Source organism: Peromyscus leucopus, chromosome 1 (assembly GCF_004664715.2).
Source record: "Peromyscus leucopus breed LL Stock chromosome 1, UCI_PerLeu_2.1, whole genome shotgun sequence".
NCBI lineage: Eukaryota > Metazoa > Chordata > Mammalia > Rodentia > Cricetidae > Peromyscus > Peromyscus leucopus.
Window position 1 is genome coordinate 90255704 of NC_051063.1, and position 17110 is coordinate 90272813.

General features: G+C 46.1%; 1 protein-coding gene across 1 annotated transcript in view; it reads right to left on the bottom strand.

Moving 5' to 3' along the window:
* The window catches only part of Insc (INSC spindle orientation adaptor protein), a 110639-nt gene that overhangs the window by 18908 nt on the left and 74621 nt on the right, over positions 1 to 17110 (bottom strand). Inside the window, 1 exon segment of the mRNA XM_028875887.2 lies at positions 1754 to 1925. Within this exon segment, the coding sequence (XP_028731720.1) occupies positions 1754 to 1925 (172 nt within the window).

Consider the following 17110-nt stretch of genomic DNA (forward strand, 5'->3'; position numbering starts at 1 on the left):
AGTGACTCATTTTTAAATGTTTCCAGGGAATGGTAAGAAATTGGAGGGCTATTTCCCACCAAAGAACAGAGCTCTGGCATCTTCCCAGAAGATATATCCCATCTGCTGACTCTGAGAGTGGGCTAGACAGTGCATCTTCAGGGGGATGGGTTAAATACAAAGGCTCTCCTTCTCCATGGATAAACACAGTCTGGACAAAGAAACAGGAATGGGCAGGTAACAAATGTGAAGGGTTATTTAGATATACACACTTTGGCTGGTGTATTATTTGGGAGAACTACACAGCTTGGCATTTAGTTCTTATCTTAAAATGTGTCAGCCTCCCCCACAAGGCAATAATCAACTGTAGTTCACCTAAGCCTGTCCACATTCAGTCTGTGCATGTGCTCCTCAACTTGTCCTAGAGCCTCTTGTTTTCTTCTTCCATCAAGCTCCCTTCAAATCATTTCTTTCCTGCCAGGCCCTGGTGGGAATCTGAGCACAAGACCCCTGGCCTGGTGTATCCTAACACTATTCTTGAGCCTGAACAAAAGTTCTCACCCTTTCTGTACCTACACCTTTCAAATAGAGTAAGTCCTGGCCTTTGTGGTCTCCTGAGCTCCCTCTAGCCAGGGTTTTCTATGGATTCCATGTTTTCTTGACTTTGGATCAAGGTAGATGTCTGCTGGCATACCCATCTCTCCAAACTTGGGCCATAGGAGATCTGACCAGGGTTGACCATAAAGTCCATGTAACTGATGTCTCCTATATGCAAAGTTCTTTCTGACAGTAAAAGCCTAGAACCATAAGGCTTCTTTAGAGAAGTGGGTTGCAGTCCCTCATTGTACCTAGGAAGAAAATTGTCAAGTGAGATTTACAAGATGTCCTGGTAAGTGAGTGGCCCAATTGCACACAATTCTATGCAGGGTTTCTGGCCAGTAGCTGTTTGTTGATGGGTAAGTGAAAAACCAGAACCCAAGCACAGCTGTTCCAACTCCTATCCAGTGTCCTACACTGTCTCTAAATGTAGGCAGCTGCAGATTTCCCAGGCCTGGTGTGGCGACTCTAAGAGCTAGTCCTAATTAATTTTCAGTTCATTTTGAACTGAAAGGACGGCTACAAAGATGGGGAGTAACAAAGGTATGAATGGAAGTGGAACTACAGACCTCTCCAAACAAGTTTCCTGGGCACTGTTACCTGGATTAGTCCTAGTTCCTGCAGTTCTGCAAAGGAAAGGCTAGAGAAAGAGTATTCTAGTTAGTGGACTATGAATCTCTCTCCTGCCAAGCATGGGTAGGTCTGAATGGTGGGGGGGGGAGACCAAGAAGAGTCAATATGCTCATGGCCCCATGATGCAAGGCCAAATGGTGGGATGTCCTGTGGCAGGTTGTAGCAAGCTAGTTCTCTCTGGGAAGTCATTTGTGCTAATCAATACTGCTTCAGTCATTGGGTGCGATGACTGAAATTTTAGGAACAAAACCTATTGAAGTCAAAGTCTGAGTCCCTATTTGTTCTGGACTCCCTCTAAAAGGTCACATGATCCCTAACTCCTCTTAAGTTAATGCTAAAGGAGCTGTGTGCATTTCAATAGGATACTCTTGACTACAGGGTTCCTCAAAGCCGCCTCTGATCCATTACCTTTCAGCTAGTGTGACAATCTTTGCCGATTGTGAGTTAGTGAGAAGTATGTTGGAAGGCCTTCCTGATCCTTCCAGAAGACAAATGTGCTGTGGCCCTCTCACATAAGGGTTCCACCCAACCCAGGATAACTTACTGATGAGGGCCGTCACAATCTCCTCCATGTTTTCCAGGAAGCTAGTGAGGTGCTGGGTGAAGGACAGATGTGGGGAGGTAACTTGGGCCACCACAGCTGCAGCCTCAGCTCGAGTGGCCTCTGAGTGGCTGTCATCAGTCAAGATGTCGGCCAAGCACAGGATACCATCCACCTGCAGATGGAGAGAAAAAACTTCCTTGTGTACCTTGAAAGGGAGGGTGCCACTGCTTAGGACAGTCATGCGGCAGAACCAGCTCCTCTCATCCTACAAGATCAACCTTCACTTTTGAGAACAGCTCACACTCCTTGTGGAGCCGGAGGATACCTGAGGATGAACCCCTTCCCAAATGACCCAAAGTTAGACATTTAAATGCCTCTGCTTTGAGCCCAGGAAAGATAAGTGACCTTCTGTGGACTTTCTAGATAGCAGACCGTAAGCCAAGTGTCTAGGGACTGACCTTGGCCATGTATCACTGAAAAATGCAGTAGAAACAAGAGTTACTTAGTGATCATCTGACCTGAGCTCCAAGCCAGGGTCCATCTTTCATGCTGTGTGACTTTACATCCCTGACACTGTTCCCTCTCACACGAAGCAGAGTGTCAGGAGGCCAGGAGATGCTAAAACAGGCAATGCCTTATAGAGAAGACAAGTTCAAGAAGGGTGGGCTCCCTCCTCCCATCTTTGCCTTTTGCAGCAGGCTGAGCTCAATGCTCTCTTTTCCCCTCTTGTCCTCCAGTGTTCTCCACAGAAGCCTTGCTCCATGGAAGCCTTGCTCTCTCTGCCCAATCAGAGAAGTTAAGGTCTCGTGGGACATAGATGCCAGAAAAAGACTTGTTTCCCAGCCAGACCTGCTCTTGGCACAGTAATAGGAGACACTTTTAGAGTGCCCATAGTGTGCCTGTGCCAAGTTCCACACTTGGTAGAATGTGTATGTCACTGTATCACTGCATCAACCATCCCACTGTGACAGAAAGAAAAACTTAGAAAAGATTGTGCACCTGCCCTGGATCCTTAACTTTCAGACTTGTGGGTTTGGAACTTGAGCTGAATAGTCTGCTCTTCAACACCTGCAGTTTGAAAGGGACATTAAACCCCCCCTCCCAAGAAGTCACACCTGAGCATAAAGCTTGCCCTGCATCAGGAGTCAGCACATGGGCTTTAGGGGGAAGGAGCAGAATCTTGCCACAGATAGACCATCAGTGTTCCTGCAGCTCCTCCAGGATCTAGGATGCTAAGCTGCTGAGGACCAGTGCTGGAGGTAGGGCAGGGGCAAGGCAGGGATAGGGAGAAGCCTTGACTGGTGTCTGCATCCCTGCTTTTTGCTACTAGCTCTAGTGGGCCCCCAGAGCTTGCCTTTCATTTGATTAATTACCACCACCGACTGCAGTCCTGCACCTCTCTTAAATGGCTCTTGGGACCCGAAAGGTCCATTAGCTGTGAAGGCCATTGGCGATTTCAGACTCAAAGGAGACAAATGTGGAAACAAGAGCCCAGGGAGTAGTCCACAGTAAAACCCACCTGGCTGTGCTTAATACAAGGGACAAATAGCAGTCAGCCTGCCCCTGGTGGGACTGGACTCAAGCCAGTTATTTTATTAACAGGCCCTTGGGGAGAGACCTCGTTTGAGCTTACAGGGCAGCTGCAGGCCTGGAAACAGGAAGAAGCCTCTCAATTGACTGGCTCACGTCCCTTTTCCTCCTTCGAGCATCAGTCAAGAGTGTTACTAAGAAGTATGAGGTCCCTAATGGGAAATATCTCCATCGATCCAGTGCCCTCAAATGTGTCTTGACTGTAGCTGCCACTGCTACCCTGGTCTCTGACTCACTTGGAACACCAGTCAGACTCAAACAAGTATGCTGCCCTGATGCTCAGCACAATCCGAGCTGGTGGTCCCAGGATCCAGTGAGACCCAAGGCTCAAATATGAACCCCTCTCCCCAGGCCAGAAGTCAGTCAGCCTGTGGCCTGTGTAAGTGCAAACCAAGTGCCAGGCCTTGTGCTACAGAAATGCTGGTCCAGGAGAGAGTGCCCCTGTGGTAGAGGAAGTGACTCTTGCCACGGATAACCATCATGGAGAGTGATTTCCCAGAAGATGCTCTACTTCTTCTGGAAGCCACCTTTGACTTAACTCACCCACAGTCCAGCTTAGGAAGATGGCGCTCTCTGGGCTCCCATGCTCAAGAAGATACTTCTGCTATCTTCATATTTTAATGCTAAAGAATGTTGTTTCTCCAAGTGGGATTGTGGTTGCATCTAATTAACTGTGGGTTACTTAAAAGAGAATCCCTGTGCCCCTCTCAGAGCTATCCTACCATATTCACAGTTAGGCAGGAGTCAGCTTGGTAACAGGTCCACAGAGAACTTTCATGCTACTCCAATATTAGCAACACACAATGAAGTGGTTATCTGTTCCTGTGTCTACCCGGACCCCTGTTTTGTAAGCATGAGGACCACAGCTAGTTCACTTTGAGTTGCTTGATGTCTAGAATGAGTGGGGTTTGGGGAAGATGGGGAGTAAATAGCAGAAACTATCTGACCTAAAACTTGAGGGTACATTGTAGATTTATGCAAGTAGCATGATGACATTGTAAACAGGAGGAGGCTGTGAGCAAAGACTCAAAATGGACAGCATTGAACAGAAGCCAACTCAATACCAATTCCAGAGATCCTTGGCCCCAGGTGATGCTTCTAGATTTCCCAGAGGACCTGTGGAGTCCTGGATATTCAAAGGACAAACTGCTCATTGTCTTGCTTTCTTCTGATAGGTTGACTGTGTTTCAGATTGCCTCTGAATTATGAAATACATCATCCCTTCAACATGGATCACATGATAGAAATTATTACAAACATATATAGCACATATATTCATATATACTCATAAAATATATCATCTATGTAAGAGAATATAAAATATATGCTTATTTGTTTACATTTGAGTATATTGAATATATAAATGTATAAGGGGTAACATGATTTATAAAGGATTCCAATAATTAAATGGAAAACCATGGGAAGATCTATGTATGCTGAGTATTCAGAAATTCAAAATCTCAGAAATGGTATTAAGCTAAGGCTTCTTCTTCATCTCACCTCTGTGATCACATACCACTGAAAAGACCTCACCCTGGTTCTGTGTTGTTGATGCCCTTGTTTTTATTAGCTCTCTGTCTAATAAACTAAGCTTTGTGGGTTTTATAACTGATGTAAATGGTGCTATGGTCTATAAAGGGATTTTCTTTCTCCCTCAGACATCCCCAGGTTTATAAAACTCCTTCCTGTCACCATGTGTGTCTGTGGCCCAAATGATTTCATGGCTGTATGTTATTTTACTGTGCAATTTAATAGAAATTCAGACACACATTCTCCTAACGACAGTCACTTGTGTGTCTTTTGAGGTTTGCTCTATTGGACAAGTGCTGTTACTTAGATTCTTCTAAATGTCTTCTGAGTATGTGCCAGTTTCCCTGGGAGTCTTGACATAGGAACTTTTAGGGCACAGCATTTGAACATCTTTACTAATACTGCTAATTTGCTTTGCCATATTGTTGTATGCTGTGGAATAATTTTTTTACACTGGTTTAATAAAATGCTGATTAGCCAGTAGCCAGGCAGCAATTACAGTGGAATAAGCAGACAAGGAGAATTCTGGGAAGAGGAAGGCTGAATCAGGAGATGCCAGCCTGCCATCCAGGGAGCAGCATGTAATGGCACACAGGTAAAGCCACAGAACACATGGAGACATATAGATTAACATAAATGGGCTGAGTTTAAGTGTAAGAACTAGTCAGTGGAAAGTCTGAGCTAATGGCCAAACAGTTTTAATTAATATAAGTTTCTGTGTGTTTTTACTTGGGTCTGAGCGACTGTGGCTGGGCGGGACACAGGAAAACTTCAGCTACAGTTGTAGCAAGTAAAACTTACCAACACTATAGGAAGATATTTCATGTCACATCTTTCTCTGGTTTTTATATTGTGTTTATAATGTTTAGTAATTTGATGGTTGGATAAGCAGTGTCCCCAATAGATACTTGGTCTCAGTTGGTGATGCTGTCTAGGGTGGGTATGGAACTTTCAGGAAATGTGGCCTTGATGGAGGAATTACATCCCTTGGGGAAGGCTTTGAGGGTCTATAGTCTCACCTCACCTCCTTCTCTCCTTGCTTCCTGTGTGTAGATAAAGTATGATCCCCCAGCTTCATGTTCTGGCCACCTGCTGCCGTGACTTGCCCACTACTATGGACTCTCCCTATTGAACTGAAAACTAAATAATTTTTTCTCTAAGTTTCTTTAGTCATGGTGTCTTATCACAGCAACAGAAAAGTAGCTAATAAAGACGAGGCATAAAACTGTATTTTAACTCGTGTGTATCAATACTAGTGAGATTGAGCCTTTTACACCATTTTGGTTTGTGTTGCAGGAATCTTAAAAGTTCTTATTAATAAAATCAAACCCGAGGCGAGTTATCGGGGTCAATGCTGGTAGATCAGAGAGACAGAACAAGCCACAGCTATCTCACCTCGCCGGATCCTCAGCTGGTCTTGTCTCCTCAGACTGGAGGCCTCTGAGTCCTCATCGGGAATGGGTCTCAACTGAATTACTGCTCAAAAGCCTGAAGCTTAACCAGCCACATACTTAACCAGCCAAAATGCTTAACCAGCCAAATGCTCTAGTTTCTGGTCCTCACGCCTTATATATCTTTCTGTTTTCTACCACCACTCCCTGGGATTAAAGGCTGGCTTTCTGGGATTAAAGGTGTGTGTCACCATGCTTGGCTATTTCCAATGTGGCCTTGAACTCACAGAGATCCAGAGGGATTTCTATCTCTGGAATGCTAGGATTAAAGGTGTGAGTGCCACCATTTTCTAGCCTTTGTATCTAGTGGCTGTCTGTTCTCTGACCCCAGATAAATTTATTAGAATACACAATACCACACAGGTTTGCTTTGGTGTGATTTGCTTGGGCTTTTTTGGAAAGTTGGTGGACCCTGTTCATATGTCTTGCTTGTTTTTATATTTGGTGGCTGTTTGTAGGGACCAGATTTCCTTGGCCCTTGGTTCTGAGGCTGGTGATTTTTCCTCAGCCCATCACTAGCAGGCTGCCACACAAATTGGTCTCCATACACACCACCATCTCCAAAGCTCCAATCCAGCTCAGCTCACCACAACTCATCACCAAGAGCCACAAGCCACTGGGTTATGAGCTTTTTACCATTTACATCAATTCAGAATGTGCAGGCATTGGGGCCAGACCCATTTGTCTGAATCCTGGCTGTCTCTTAACTACTTAAACAGTTCTTGTTACCTCTTTGAGACTGTATCCTAAAATTTAGGTGAATAATGCCAGTATTAGTGACTTCCATTTTTCTTACAAAATGGGTATTTGAAATATCAACTTTAAGGGAATATTTAAATTATTCAATGAGAGACTGCATGGGCAGTGCCTGCCACACGGTGGTGCCATCATTCCATCCTCTCTCCACCTGTGGCTTGCAGTTATCTCCTGATGCCTGGAGTCCCTCAATTCTGTGTGCCTCAAAGCCTCCTAATGGGGCTTCCCTCCAAGGTCCCTTTCTGCAGTCTCCTCCAAAAGTGAGAAGCTCAGCCCTCTGGGTAATGTATCTGTCAGGTTTCCTTCACTGTGACAAAATACTTGAGAAAATCACCTCACAAGGAGGACAGGGTTATCCAGGCTCCTGGTTTCAGTAGTCTCGTGGCCCTTGATTGCTTGGCCTCTTTGTTTCATCATGTACTGACAGCGCAGTACATGATGGTGGAGCATGTTACAAAGGAGGCCTGTTCACCTCATGGCAGCTTGCTGGTAAAGGCAGAGGAGAAGCCAGGGTTCCAACGTCTTCTTCAAAGGCACCACCAATGTCCTAGCTTCCTTCCATTAATCCTTACTGTCCAGTGGTTCTACCACCTCCCATTAGTACCACAGGCTTGCAACCAGGCTTCTAGCATGACTGTCAGGCAGGCATTTAGGATACAAACCATAGCACTTGGCAGGGGATCCACCCACTTGTGTGGACATCTGATCACACAATCCAGAACCAAGACTTTTTAACTGGGTATCATCCATGACTGACTGGGAACAGTAAGATGCATAATCAGAATCCCTCAGCAAGGAGTCCGGCAGTGCCTGGCACTACATCTCTATGTCTAATGATTGCCAGTCACTGAGTACCTGCATTGTGACCTGTGCCTAACTAGTCATCCGCACAGGGATGGTGCAGAAACAAGTGACAGAGGCAGAGACATGACAAGAGCAGAGAGAAACAGACACGAGAGGGTGTTGAGGGGGAGGATTACAGAGGACTTGGGTCAGTCCCTCTCCTTTGACTCCCCCTGCTGAGCGCTCTCTCTGTCTTGGCCTTCTCTCCCAGGACTAAAGCATCATTCAAGGGCTGTGTCCTCCTCAGCTAGCAGCATTTCTCTGCTCACTCTCTTAGCCTCTTCCCCTCAGCCAGATGCCATCTTCTGCTGCCACTCTGTACCATACTGCAAACTGGACTCACATCCACATGGCCTCGATGTCTCACTCTGGTGCCTCTCGGGGGTAAATCTTGACCCCATCCCACCCCCAAGATGCACATCTATATTTCCAACCCCCTACTGGATCATTTTGTATTTAATTCTAAAAAATAATTGGTCTGGATATTTCATGAGCTCCTCAAACCCAATTTGCTCAAAGTTGGAGTGCTGTCCTCAGTTCCCTCCTGCCTACCGTGTCAGACCCAGGTCAGGTCACCTGCCTCCCCAGACAGAGGCCATCTCTGTCTTCCCAGCTGCCACACCGCTCTGATCTGATGGCAATTACAACATGTGTCATCTGGTATGGTCTGTCCGAGTCACGTGCACATCCTCTCTACTTTGGGGCCCTCAGGGAAGCCAAGCACTGGGTTTTCTCTAGGTCCTTGAAACCCAGCTGAGACTCAGTATTCAACAGCCATGCTACAGTCTGGGAGGAATGATGAGGAATCAGACAGAGAGGCTAGGAGGAGTCCCAGGCCACACAGTACAGCACGTTAACTCTGATCCTTGTTTCTGAGCTCCTTGCCATGTTCCTTCCTCCATGGAGCCTTTAAGAAAGAAAGAGATGAACTGAAGCCATGGCTAGGTCAGTGGAGGTCATTCAGCTCCACTCCTATGAATGGCCTGGGAGTAGCCTTGCCTGAGGCCACCTCCTTCAAACACTAGTCCCATTTCAGGAAAGTCTCGAACCTCTAATTGCCTATTTCCCACCCTAGTCATAAAGTTGGTGCCAGGAGAATTATCTAATCAAAGCACTTTGACATCCTTAAAGAAACGGCTGCTGGAAGCACTTACAGATAATTAGCTCTTACACAGAGTGGGATGGGCCTGGGCCTGAGATCAGGTGTTCCTGGTGGGTGTATATGTGGAGATGAGGTTGGGCTGGCTGGGGTATCACCTGGATAGCAGGGCTCACAGACCTGGAGTTTGGCAAAGAGGGAGCTAGCAAATGGGGAGATTCTCACTGGGGTCTGGAACTCATGCATCTGGGGCATTCGAGGTGAGAAAGCGATGTCAGATTTATGAGTAACATTCTCCCATTGAGTGCCCCCCCTCCCCCCGCCCAGTGTCAGGGGTGGCCGTTACACAAATACTGAAGGAACGCAGGCTGTGTGTGAAGGCCCATCAAACAGCACTGGTGCAGGTCAGCCATCGGAGTTTTGTGTTAGAGCATATGTTTACTTTTGCTTTGTGTTTAGTTTTCAGCGAATGCCAGAGGAGCTATCTAGTGGCTTATGTAAATGCAGTGAATTATGTAAATGCAGGAAAACTTGATCATGGGAGAAAATTACAAAAAGCTTCAGAGTCTGTTTGTCTGTCTCCCCGCCAAACCCCCATCTAGTCCATGCCAGTCTCTGCCTCAACTTACAGTCTTCCTGCCTCAGCCTCCTAAGTGCTGGAATGATAGGCATGCACCACCATGCCCAGCTCCTAAGACGGCTAATTTTTTCCTTCATGATTCTATCTACCCAAATATCTAAGACCTACAGGGAAACAGAAGATAAATGAGAATCCCAAAGAGACTGGAGACCTGTTCCTGAGTCCAAGAAGAATGGGTCAGTTCATCTAGCATATAATCAGTCAAAAGGAAAATTCAATTGTGGTTGGAGAGAAAAACAAAAACAAGTGGAAGCCAAGGACCAGGCAGAGCATCTGGTGGGTCAGAAGCAGACATCAAGGTAGGAACCAGATTGGACAATGTTCAAGACAAAGTCATAGCTTTGCTTGTGAGCCAAGGCTCCTCTTATAAAATGATGTGCTTGTTTTAGAGTTATGGTAGAGATGGCAACTCAATAAAAGCCACAGAAACTAAGCAAGCCTCCAAAAGATAACAGCATCCTCCCCTAAGCCGACATATCCAGGCTCCAGCCCCCACATCTCCTGTTATTTCAAACACAAGTGGATAAATGCAAACACGACATCACAACAGAAATGGAAGAGTGGGTAGAAAGGGCTATGTGGCCCCTCTGAGGGAAATTCAGGAAGGCAAAGGGAGGAAGATGCACAGGCAAAGGAGGTCGAGGGAGCTGAGAGAAATCATCGTGGTTTGGGAGTATAACTAGAAAATAATCTCTGTCCGCAGAGGATTTCCCTTAAAGCACATTTCAAATAGATGTTCGGGAGGCATTTGGCTTGGGGTGAGTGTCCCTTGGATCAGTGTTCCTAGCCCTGTGCTGATGTGAAAGTGCCAAGTTTTCAGTAAAGTCCCACCGAGGTCCAGCTGGGCCCTGGGCTGCAGCCAAAGTGCTCAGGTCAGAGACTCAGATGATGGGTGCCATGACCCAGGGAAGCACTAAGCATTATAATAACAGCTAGGCAAACTGGCACAAGTCTTTAATCCCAACACTTGGAAGGCAGAGGCAGGTAGGTCTCTGAGTTTGAGGCCAGCCTGGTCTACAGAGTGAGTTCCAGAACAGTCAGGGCTACACAGAGAAATGGTGCCTCAAATATATATTGCCTGAATTTTAAACACCAGACATTTGATTTTAATAATCTATCTTTATGTCTTTTAAAAATTCTTCATGTGAGTCTAACAGACATCAAATTGAACACCAGTGTCCTGGGGACAACTTTGGTACAAGAAAGTTTACACAACCTTCAGAGTTTGCAAAGTGGGCCTGCAAACTTACTTCCTCAGGATACACCATGCACAGCAATGAAACAGTCAATGATACATCAGCCTTCCTCTGACATCAGTAGCAAGACATAGGAATCCGGCAGCAATAGCACTTCCATCTAACGAGGTGCTAGCCAATGTGATCACACATACGAAAGAACAGTGATTGAAATAAGCAGACCTGCCATTCTTGATACTATTCTTTACACACGGTGCAGATGTGCAGAAAAACGTGACATGTCAGAGTTCTACGAAAGTGTGTAAGTAGACTTAGCACAACCACTAGATAGAATAGCAAAAGTGTATTTCTATGTTTTAGCAATAACATTTCAAAAATATTCATTTAAAAATACCACTTACATTACTGTGAAACATAGCTATCAATAAACATTTAAAAGATGTATAAGGGGCAAATCCTTGAAGACAGTCTATACTAAGGAGAGAAATCTGTTGTGTTCATTGGTCAGAACACTTTAATTGTTTGAGGTGTCAAGCTTATATAGAAATTTAAAGAACTCCTAATTAAGTATCAGGGGGTATTTTACAGAAACTAACAAGTTGGTTATAGTAATACAAAGAATTGTCAATATAATATTAAAGAACAAAGGCAGAGGGCTTTCACAACTCAACACCAAACTGTATTAGATTGGGGTCTCAGTGCTATATTGATATAAGGATGGTCCAAAAAAAGATGGATAGAATGGAAAAATGAGGTCCAGAAAAGGATTCTATCCAACACTTTGTTTACATGAAGGTATATCAACTTAGGGACAGTCTTTTCAATAAATGGTGTAGGCTCCACTGACTAACTGTGTGGGGAGAAATTAAACACTGGAACCAGATGAAGTGAGCCACAAGTCAAAACTGTGAACAGGAAAACAATGAGCTTCCTTGGGATGTTAGCTTTGCCAGTTACACACAGCCCAGTACCATCTGGAAAGAGAGTCTCAATAGAAACTTTCTAGACCAGGCTGGCCTATGGGTGTGTCTGTGGGGATTTGTCATGACTGTTAACTGATTTGGGAAGATCTAGCCCATTTGGGGTGGCACCAGTCTCTAGGCAGGGACTCCTGACCAGTATAACAAAGGAGGAGGCTAGCTGAGAGCAAGCAAGGATTCAGCACTCTCTGCTCTTGACTGAGGATGTGATGTGACCAGCTGCTTTAAGCTCTCACCACTGTGACACTCCCCTCCCCTGTAGTGGGTAGCCATTCCAGCTTTGATCTGGAAGTTCCAACCCCACTAAGGCTTCGGTAACTGTCACGTCTACAAGGTGGGGCCAAGAGAGGACCCTGAAGACCTGAGATCTGGATGCGCCAGCTCTCTTGGTTCCTGGACCCTGGACGCTGGAGGTAGACCAAGCAGAGTTCTCCAGAGAACACCACCGAACTGTGTTACACCTTTCCAGACCCTGTAAACTATCCTTCACTTGTAAGTTACCCACAAAATAAACCTCCCTTCTAACTACGTGGAGTGGCCTTAATAATTTCACCAGTACTCCCCCAATGATACAACTGTAATCTAAAAATTGTCAACTCGAATAAACCCTTTTTCCCCTAAGCTCCTTTTTGTCAGGATGTTTTTATCACAGCAACAGAAATGAAGCAAGGACAGTACCAAATAAAATACAAGAGAATCTCCTCATGGTTTTGGAGAAAACAAGGATTTCTTAAATGGACATGAATGGCTCTCACTACAAAAGAAATCAATAAACTGGACCTTAACAAAATCAAGAATTTCTATTTATTAAATGACAACATTAAGAGAATGATAAAGCAAACTGCAGGCTGACAACATTTATTCTCGCTATCTCTATCTGAAAAGGGATTTGTGTCTAGAATACATTTTAAAATTTATAAATCAATAAGGCAAGACAAACGACGCACTATTTTTAAATGAGAAAACATCTCAGACTAACATTTCACCCATAATAGAGACAACCAAATGGACAACAGGGATATGAAAACATGCTCCAAATCATTACTCATCAGAAAAACACACTTTAAAGTCATAGTAAAAGATGAGTGTGTGCCTGAGTAAGTCAGAGGCAGGGGACTGCCTCATAAATCTACAAGCAACTTGATCTGTGTTTCTGAAGCAGTCTAAGGAAAGACCCCAGCATCACTTTGGAAACTGTACACGTTCATCATCTCCATGGGTCTTTCTCTCTCCCTGTCTCCCTTTGCCTGTGAATCTACTCTCCTGTCTCACAGCGCTTTCCTTTCCCTGTCTCTCCTCATTTCTGTGGGCGACCAGCAAGCCCACCACTTGCTCTTAGGGAATGATAGATGCTGACTCCTGATCCATGATCTAAGGGCTGCTCTCTTTCCCTTCTACACTGCCAGTACCAGAATGTCACAGGAAGGGCATCCTCCTGGTCCAGTTCCACCCCATTCTGCATAGATGTTCTCAGTCTCCCACTTCCTTTTGCTGTTGGAAGCCTCATGTCTCCTGCTCCTTTCCCAGTAGTACTTCTCCACTCAGAAGCCAAATGAGAGCCCGCCCACTATTGGTAGCCAAAAGCATCACCTCTACACCAAGTCAGGTCCCCTAAGGCACAGCTTCTCTTTACCCCAGCACCAGTACTATATTCACACCCAACTTTCTATGTTTTCTTTCTTCTCTGAATCCTTTGGGTTCTAAGGAGGAAGTGGACACTGGTTAACATTTTACCCACATCTCCTCACCCCTAGTCACCACATACACAGAGGCAGGAAGAAGCTTTCAAAAGGAGGACACAGGGACAGAAGGCTGCAAGTTCTGCTCTGGCATCTTCTCTGGGAACATCCCCTCGCACACCAAGGGAACAGGTACCAGATTTCCCAGCTGAGAGAGCTCAATACTTCTAGTTTTCCTACATTACACTGTGTCATACAGAGTTCCTTCGTTCTCCACATGCTACTAGAAAGCTTTCCCGTTGGTACTGGGCAATGTCCTTCTGGTTTGTTAGCAAACCAATAGCCAAGAGAAGGGGCCTCGCTGCTAGCACCATCAACTGTGTTAGTCTCACCTTTCTCACGTGGCTGCTCATGGCCACTAGCCCCCTACATCTGCTTGGAGATATAGGAATTTGAGCCAGGATCTGGGGAGGGAGAGAGAGAAGAATCGAAGCAAACCATGAGGGTCCAGTGTGCAAATGGGACTGAGCTCATATCCACAGGAAGATATTCAACGATTTTATAGCCATTCTTTCCTTGTTGAAGGATCTCATAGGTTTTATATCCACCCCCACCTGCATCCATCTCTGCCTCCACCTCTCACAGTCCTGAAACTGCTGGCAGAGCTCTGCAACAGCCGTCACCTCCCCCCGTCTGGCAGGATGTGGGTTATTACGCATACCCCCCCCCACCCCCACCCCCCCCACCCCCTACCTTATTCAAAAAAAAGTCTATCAGCCAAAATCATCCTAACTGTAGTGAAGCATTTCAAGAAAATACAGAATATTCCTGCAGAAGCCAGGAAGCCTAGTTATACACCAAAACAAAGAGTGGGAAAGGAGAAGAGCGTTGAAAAGCAACACAAGAAAAAACAAAACTAAGAACAAGATAAGAAAACTAAAAAAAAGACATCATCAGTTAACTAAGACTAGCAAAAAATACAGACAGCAGTCTAGCCGATGCGAGACGGAGAAGGGGCATGCGTGCAGGGAGACAGGGGTTCCTGCCAAGACAGAGCCACTGCTAACCTACCACCAACCCCCCCTCACCACATGGGAAGAAAAGAAAGTCGCCTTCAATTGTTTGACTCCGTGTATTGTGAATGTCATGTGATATTTATATATTAATTTTTTTTATGTTTGGGAGTCAAGATAGGTTAGACACAGGTTGCAAGATCTGTCTGCATCTTTCGCCTGGAGGATGATATCCCGTATGAAACATTGGTTGTCTTGAATTTTAGACACACCCCCGATATATCGCAGGATATCTTCTGTCCTAACTAACCGGCTTGGGGCCAGAGCCCAGAAGTCACGCAGTTCCAGGAAAAGGCTGCCCTAGGCAACCTGACAGGCTGCCAATGCAGCGCTTGTCCACCAGGGCCGCTGTTGTACAGCACATGGTGTCCCACAGAGCACCTCCAATCCCCAACTGAATCACTTAGGTATCCAGGCTGCCAAGCAGCTTCATCCCTTCTTCAAAATCAGATTGGAACTGAGTGTCAGGAAGAGGGTAGCTTCCCCGCCAGCACTTGGGACAGTACTAGCCCACCATGTCAACAGAATCCTCTGGACAGTACTGGCCCACCATGTCAGCCAAATCTAGGAAAAAGCAAAGAAAGGCCCAGGGCAGGGAAGATCTGAGTTTGAATCCACCCTTTTGAGCTTTTAATCCTCTTCGTTCCTGCCCTGGGAGACAGACTGGAAGCTAGATGGTAAAAGAAAGGAATGAGCCACACTCCTCCCCTCCACAGCCCACCCCAGTCAAAACAGGCCAGCTGACAGGGGACATGAGGCTCCGCCCAGCCCTGGCCATTCCCAGGGCAGTTGAGTTCGCTGTCAGGCATGGTGGTGGAAGCCGCACATAAGCCCTGGAGAGGAGAGGGAGCATCTGGGATCTGCTTCAGAGCACTCCTGTCTCTGAATTGGAGCTTTTAGAGAAAGAAGAAGGCCTAGCATCCACAGTCCTGCTCTCCCCCACAGCTGCACTTGAGTATCAGAACTGCCTTGCCCTAGGACCGCACACCATGGCCACAATGGCCTCTTTTGGACCTTGGAGGAGAAAGGAATCCACATGAAGGAGAGAGGAAAAGCACAGGGCTCCCAGTTGGTGGTGCCTACCTGCTGCCTACTTAACTTGAAGAGCGACTGTGAGAATCAGAAAAGGCAAAAGGCTGGGGAAACTGGTTAATTTATTTTTAATGTGCTACTTCTGACTCACAACAACAGTGCAGAGCTCAGTGGAGAGAGACTCCTACCAATCGGGTAGAGGAGCCTCCCATTGCCCTTGCAGCCCACCTCTTCCTGGCCAGGGTCTCTCTCTGCTAGACCTCCTGTCTCCATCTTCCATCCAGCCAGAGCCGCTGCATGAAGAGAGCAGCAGTTTCCCTTCCACACCCGCCCACACCCTAGGGACTTTCTACTGCAACTTGAAATTGGACGTTTCTACCTTCCCCTGCTCATCTTTAATTTCTTTATCGATCTTCATTAAACTCTCCTTTGGCTCCAGGACAAAGAAAATCAACTCCTTATTTCACATACAAAAGAAGGGGAGGAGAGGGGATAAAAATGAAAGAATCTTATTCTGAAAGCGAGACTGTCTCTTGTCTGAGGCTAAAAGAGCAATTTCTAGAACTGTCTAGAGAGTTGGCTAAGTTGGCTGAGCACGGCTCTGACCATCCCCTACTCCTTCTGGCTTAGCTCGGCATGTTTCTGTTCTGCAGGTACCCAGCTCCTCATCTGGACCGTGTGCTCAGCTCTGATCCTCTAGTTCTGATCCTCTTTGTGCCATTCTGTGAGCCAGCAGCATCTGGCAGGATATGTCCCACACTCAAGTACCAGCTAGAGGCGGCATCATATTGTTACCTCTTCCATGTTCCACTTTGTTGCATGGAAGACAAAGCCAAAGATCAGAAGGAAGTAAAACAGCTCCTTGGGACACTTTCTTCCTCCCCAGACTCTGAGATCCTCGACAATGCTACTCTGCCTTGCCAGTCTTCCAGAAAGCAGCTCTGACCTGCCCACCTCAACAGAGTCGGGTGTTCTGCTCTCACTGAGCTGTGTGATTTTGAAGCCCTCAACCCATTCTGGTCTCTGGGTCATCTTATTCAGTCATCTCCCAAATGTAGTCCTGAGGACACGACCATCTCTCTGTGCTCTCCTGAGAGATGCACTGAGCATGGAGCTCTTTAGAGACACAAAGCCTCACGGGTCAATGGCCAGTCACAGATCCTTTGCATCTCTAAGACTGCTGTTCCCTGTCTGCCTTCAAGCACCTCTATACATCTACTGCGATCAGGTCTACACTGGCTCTTTGGTTCTCTTTCCCCAGGAACTGTGAAAGGAGGAGCCTTCTCTGAGGTCGCAGGCCAGCTCCCTCTCTATATGTACTTCTGGGTTCTCTACTCCTGGCCTTAAGAACAAACTGCTTACCTTCTCCTCTGAACCTAGCACAGGACCAGTGAGTGAGAGATGACTGTCTGCCAAGGACACAGGAAAAGCATGGCTGACTTCTAGAAGTGTACTGATCCTGGGTACCAAACAGTGTGGAGCGTTATG